This window comes from Acyrthosiphon pisum, chromosome A1 (genome assembly GCF_005508785.2).
Source record: "Acyrthosiphon pisum isolate AL4f chromosome A1, pea_aphid_22Mar2018_4r6ur, whole genome shotgun sequence".
In the NCBI taxonomy this organism is placed as follows: domain Eukaryota; kingdom Metazoa; phylum Arthropoda; class Insecta; order Hemiptera; family Aphididae; genus Acyrthosiphon; species Acyrthosiphon pisum.
In genome coordinates this window covers 96,111,261-96,118,192 of record NC_042494.1, presented here as the reverse complement: position 1 = coordinate 96,118,192, position 6,932 = coordinate 96,111,261, and the positions used below count along the sequence as shown (strand labels likewise).

The window sequence follows — 6,932 nt, the reverse complement described above, 5'->3', positions numbered from 1 at the left end:
TATTAGAATTATAATTACACATTCCTCAAAATGTCCATTGTTATTATATTATATAAATACATATTAAATTTGTTTGCATGATATATAGTTTGTATTTTCCGTAAATTATTTCGTAAGTTGAGTACGGTAAAGCACGATTGAGCATAACATAATAGAGCATAGAATATTTTATGCGATGTTTCTGTGATAACACTCATGTTATCATTGATTAGTAATGTCAACCACATTTGGAGGTTAGTAAAAACTAGGATGTTAAAAGGAATTTTAAATGAAAAATAATATAAAATGTAATAAACGTTTTTCTGTCATTTTTAAGTAAAACTGTGTTTGATTTCTTAATTCTACATCTGAAATAATAAAACATGGCGCAGTCGTAGAAGAACACTATAACAAAATCACGATTGAAACGGATAAACACAAAATGCAGTCGTAGAAGAACACTATAACAAAATCACGATTGAAACGGATAAAGACAAAATGGAGTACCGTACACCTCATGAACTCTCCTTTAGTGGTAATGTTGCACAAAACTGGAAAGAGTGGTATCAACAATTTAATATTTATTTAATAGCATCTAATAAAGATGAGGAGAATGACATAAGAAAAATTAATATCTTATTGAATTTAATTGGTCCACAAGGGGTTAAGATTTATAATTATTTTAAAAAGAAAGAAAAAACTAATTTTTATACGGTAGTACAAGCATTCGATCAATACTGTGAACCAAGAAAGAATATAATATTTCAAAGATACAAGTTTGGATGTTGCATACAGCAAGAGGGCCAAAGCTTTGATGAGTTTCTCACTGAATTAAAAACACTAGCTGCTACTTGTGAATACAAAGAAGAGGATAACATGATACGAGACAGAATAGTGTTTGGCGTTAAAGATCCAGAAATCAAAGACAAACTACTAACCATAAGTAAACTGACGATTGACAAGGCGGAAGAAATATGTAAAACCACAGAGGCAACTAAACAAGAACTTCAAGAAATGGCAACATCATCAGAAGTACATATGGTAAAAATGAAGAGTACAGATAATGGGAAACGTAAAAATTTAACTAAGACTAATAATAATAAATATGTTAAAAATAAAAATGTAAAGAGGGTATATAAAAAAAGTGACGGTGATAAAAATAATGAGTATAACTGTAAGAAGTGTGGTAGGAAGCATAAACCTAGAGAGTGTTTTGCATTTGGTAAAATGTGTAGTGAACCATTTTGCCCTAGGATGTAAGAATAAAAACAAAGAAGAGGAAAAAGAGGTCCACGAAACGCATTATGGTGAGGAGGAGATGTTTCAAATCGATACAATATATAATGTGCATCAGATTAATAGTAGTTGGACAAAAACAATAAGAGTGATTCATAAGGATATAATATTTAAATTGGATTCAGGGAGTGACGTTAATATTATTCCATGGGAACATTTCAAGGAAATTAAACCTCAACCACAGATGAGATCTAATAAATATAATGTTGAGTCGTATAGAGGTCATAAGATAGAGAGCCTAGGAAAATGTCAAATTAAATGTATGATAAGTCCTGAATGTATAGATAATGTTGAGTTTTTAATATTAAAACCTAGTCAACTGCATAAGTGTAAAAATATTATTCCTATATTGGGTTTAGAATCATGTGTAAAATATGATTTAATAAAAAGAGTTGACATGATATGTTCCGAAAAGGAATTATTCATAAAAAATAATTTTGATGTATTTACTGGACTTGGTAAGTTTCCTGATTTGTATGAAATACAGCTTAAAGATAACGCTGAACCTCAACCAGCGCCTTATAGGAGAGTACCACATACAGTTGTAGATAGGTTTATAATTAAGTTAAAAGAACTATTAGAAAAATGTATTGTGTCTTATGTTGATAAACCAACTGACTGGTTAAACAACATAGTAATTATTGAAAAACCAGACAAAAGTTTAAGATTATGTCTAGACCCTCAACATTTAAATAAAAATATTGTAGAAGAAAATTATCCTATTCCAACGTTAGATGAAATAACTCCTAGGTTGTTAAATAAAAAATTTTATACAGTTCTTGATCTTAAGGATGGATTTTGGCAAATTAAACTTACAAACTCATGTAATAATTTATGTTCATTTCCGAGCCCATTAGGTACCCTTAAATTTAATAAATTACCATTTGGCATTAAAACTGCACCAATGGTTTTTCAAAAATATAATATAAAATATTTTGGTGATATTCAAGGTTTAACAATTTATTTTGATGACTTCATTATAGCAGCAGATAATAAAGAAGAGCATGATAAAATTTTAAAACAAGTTATTGACCAAGCTAGGAAATACAATATTAAATTTAATCAGAATAAATTTCAGTATTGCCAGAATAAGGTAAAATTTTTAGGACTTATATTTGATAATAAGGGTATGTCTATTGATACAGATAGGACAGAGGCAATAAAATCCCTAAAAGAACCAACCTCTAAAAAATAACTTCAAAGGTTACTTGGTTTTATTAATTATGTTAGGAAATTTGTTCCAAATCTAGCAGAAATGTCTGATCCACTAAGAAATTTATTAAAAAAAGATATTGAATGGCACTGGAATGAAATTCACACACGATCACTGAATAAAATTAAAGATAAATTGATGAGTGCCCCAGTTTTAGCTGCATTTGATGGCAATAAAAAAATAGTTATACAAACAGATAGCTCACAATCGGGTGTAGGGTGTTGCATAATACAAGACAATAAACCAATCTCATACGCATCACGTAGCTTAACCGAAACTGAGAAACAGTGGGCTCAAATTGAAAAAGAAATGAATGCAATACTATATGCTCGTACAAAATTTCATAATTTCATCTATGGTAGACGTATAACGGTACATACTGATCATAAACCAATTGTTTCTATCAAGAATAAAGAATATAATAAAATTAAGAATAATAGATTAAAAAGAATAAAAACGAAGTTAGCTATATATGACCTAGAAGTGAAGTATCTTCCAGGTAAGCAAATGCACATTGCAGATTATCTAAGTAGAGACTATATTATTAAAAACATTAAAGATGATATTTCAATTAATGATGTTGTACACAGTATTAATTCAGAAAAAATACAGTTTAGTGATGAAAAACTGTTACAATTTCAAAAGGAGATTATAAATGATCCCTGTCTGAATAGTGTAAAGCTATATTACAATAACAATTGGCCTAGGGATAAAACTAAGTTACCATTTAAAGGAGAACTATATAATTTTTGGAAATTTAGAAATGATATAACAGTAAACAATAATTTGATTTATCTCAATGACAGATTAATTGTACCTTTTAAATTAAGAGCATTCATACTAGAATTACTTCATGAAACCCACATAGGTATGACTAAAACCGTTAAAAGGGCCAGGTCTTATTATTATTGGCCTAATATGACAAACGACATAGAACATTTTATAAGTAAGTGTTCATTGTGTGCCAGGTATCAAAGTAAAAAATTTAAAGAGCCCTTATTATATCATTCAATTCCTGACAAACCATTTATTAAAATAGGGGTAGATATTAGTGAATATGGTGGTGTGTCATATTTAATTATAAATTATTACTACTCAAAATGGCTAGATATCAAAAAACTAAGCAATAAATCAGGAGATTCAATAATTAAAATTTTAAAAAATGTATTTAGTTACTTTGGAATCCCCAAATTATGTGTTTCTGATAATGTACCATTCAATAGCAAGCAATTTTTAGATTTTGCTAAGGAATGGAAATTTAAAGTAATAACAACAAGTCCAAAATATGCCCAAAGTAATATGTTTGCTGAGAAAAGTGTAGGTATAGCAAAAACCATGCTTAAAAAATCTATATTAACAGGTAAAGACATAAATCTTTATTTATTAGACTATAGAAGTACACCAGTTGCAGGTCTTGAATACACTCCTTCAGAGCTACTTATGAGTAGAAAGATTAGAACAAAGTTGCCTATTAATGATAAATTACTTTATCCTCAAATTCCTATTGAAGCTCATGTGAAAATGTTAGCACAACAAAATACACAAAAATGTCAGTATGACAAAAATGTGAAAATTAAAGAAAACAAATTTGTAGTAAATGACTCTATACTATATGTGTACGCCAAGACAGCTAACGAAGCACATCCCCAAAGGACCACTCGACGAAGAGTCGAGACCAAAAAGTTGATTATACTTGCTTATGTCGCCTTTTATAAATTGGGTAGGCAACCTATCATACACGACGACAATGATGACCTCAGAATAGGAACGGGAGGTGAAGTGTTGAGGAGAACAAGATTATAGAATTTAGTTAATGGTGGGGGGGGTCTCCGTAGTCGGTTAGGACAGGTGCAATGACCACAGAGCTCACATGAGTTGGCTAAACCTTAATAACTAAACTTAAACTATTGAAGTCTTGACGTTGACCCGGACAACCTGCCCACATTGGAGACAACCGTTGAATGTGGATTCCGAAAACCTGGGCGGCCTCTCACACACTACGGCGAGTGCTGGCGGACTTACGCGGGAGTAGGTGGCACTTGGTGACGGTGAGGCGTACAGTGTGCGTACAAGCCGTCGGATCAGTTCACCCACGGATGGCAATAGTATAGTTGTTAAATAATAAATTAATAACTCACGGTTTGACTGATAATAATTGGCCGTTTGCAAACTACTCGCAATGCTATGTCGACCCAGTCAACACAGTAGATCCTCTCGACTCACAGCAATCCTTAATCAACTCTCCACTGAAGATCGAGGATCTTGAAGATGCCCTCCACAACTGTAAAAGTAAATCTCCTGGCCCCGATGGGATTCCCTACTCATCATCAAAAACTTCCCAAAAAACACCTTAAACCACCTCTTAGCCATCTACAACTCAATTTGGGATAGTAACGTCTTCCCTGAATTTTGGAAACACGGTTATGTTATCCCCATACTCAAGCCTAACAAAAATAAATTCTTAGCAGAAAGTTACCGCCCCATTTGTCTACTTAACACCCTATGTAAGTTACTCGAAAAAATAGTCAATCGTCGACTTATATGGTTTATTGAAAACCTCAACTTTTTCACCCCTGAACAAAATGGATTCCGATGTAATAGAAGTACAATGAACAACCTTCTAACCATTAAAAATGAACTTCATTCTTCCTTAAACAACAAACAAAACTTGGGAATGATCAGCTTTGATATAGTCAAAGCATATGACACGGCGTGGAGACCCAGAATATTAAATAAACTCAACAAAATTATAGCCAAAGGATACATGCTAGATTTCATCTCTAATTTCCTCAACCACCGCACCTTTCAAGTAAAAACCTCCAACACGCTTTCAGACACCTTTCTCCAAGAAAGTGGGGTCCCACAGGGGTCCACTATCTCTGTAACTCTTTTCCTGATCGCTATCAATGATATATCTGAAGGAATTTCACAACCAAACAAACCTCTACTATTCGCAGACGACTTCACTATTCTCTGCCGCAGTACAAACCTTAATTCTATTCAATCGATACTTCAAGATTCCACGAACAAACTAACGTCCTGATCAAAAACTTCCGGCTTCCGATTTTCTCCGGAAAAAACCAACCTTATAGTTTTCAGCCACAAGAGGAATAAGAAGAAAATACACATTAACATCGGAGACGAAGTCGTAGAAAACCAACCCAATGCTAAAATACTGGGCATCACTTTTGATCATAAAGCTTCATGGATCCCACATATTCTCAACCTAAAGAACACTACTACCTACACCAAGACTCAACATCATAAAAACTCTAGGTCATACCTCATGGGGAGCCAAATCTCAAACCCTTCTTAAGATACACAAAGCATTCATACTATCGAAACTTGATTACGGCGCTCCAATCTTCTCATCTGCGAAACACACTAAACTTAAAATACTGGAGACTATCCACAACTCGGGAATCCGTCTCTCCATCGGTGCCTTCCGTTCAAGCCCCATAAAAAGCATCTTAAATATTGCTGGAATCCCTTCCCTAGAAGTACGGTGGAGAGAACAAACCCATAAATTAGCAGCGAGAATTTCAAGATCCCCCCAAAATCATATTCATCACCCTAAACATTCATTCAATCACACATTCACAAAATACGACCTCGAAAATATAATCCCATATGAAAAACCCCTATGTCCCCCATGGCAGTTCAGCATGAATATTAACATTGACCTACATCAATTCCCCAAAAACTCAACCTGCCCTCACATTTTCAAGAATGCATTCAGAGACTTTTGCTCACACACCCACCCACAAACTCATATATACAGGGTGTTCCAAATTTCATGTGACAGCATATTTCACCATTATATATTTAAATTAGGGAAAAATGACCTATGTGAAAACCTTTTTGAATCATATAATCAAAATTAATTTGATATTAAATATTTTTTTTATTAATTAGAATTGGGGGGTTCGAGGGTCAACTTTTAAAATTCAAATGGGAACCTATATTTTTGAAATATGATTTTTGCGCAGTTTAATTTTCTATGAATTTTGACGGGTCGTTTACATTAATGTGTTAAAAATTGAAGGAGCTATGGACATCTGAATATTTGTGTTAATTTATAAAATATCAATAGTAATAATAAAAGTGCTTCTGTTGTACGACACTACGACCTTAATAATCTAGGTATCGAATTATCAATTTATTACAGTATACAGTAGTCAGTACAAAACAAAACGTATATCCATATACTGTTTGATATTATAACCAATATAACAGATTATTTTTATTTATGATGTCCTAATTGCATTTCTTATCTGAGAATCGATGAGGATGGGTGCTTAGAATTTTAGATAATAATAAATATAATCAAAGACCGTGCTAATAGTGTTTTGTACTATCAATTTTTTTTTATCAATGATGATCACGGTTATTGATATCTATAACCATAGAACCGTGATGTTTACCGAAATGTTTCTAACATGTG

At 32.6% G+C, this 6,932-nt stretch overlaps 2 protein-coding genes across 2 annotated transcripts; both read left to right on the top strand.

Annotated features, from left to right (window-relative positions):
* The first annotated feature begins 477 nt into the window (after positions 1-477).
* On the top strand, positions 478-2,470 carry LOC103308379 (uncharacterized protein K02A2.6-like). Its single transcript, XM_008181640.1, has 3 exons — positions 478-642; positions 775-1,051; positions 1,215-2,470. The coding sequence occupies exons 1-3, from the start codon at positions 478-480 to the stop codon at positions 2,468-2,470; spliced, it is 1,698 nt and encodes a 565-aa protein (XP_008179862.1).
* A 2,626-nt stretch (positions 2,471-5,096) lies between these two features.
* LOC107882807 lies at positions 5,097-5,531 on the top strand. Its single transcript, XM_016801745.1, has one exon. The coding sequence runs from the start codon at positions 5,097-5,099 to the stop codon at positions 5,529-5,531; it is 435 nt and encodes a 144-aa protein (XP_016657234.1).
* The last annotated feature ends 1,401 nt before the right edge of the window (positions 5,532-6,932 follow it).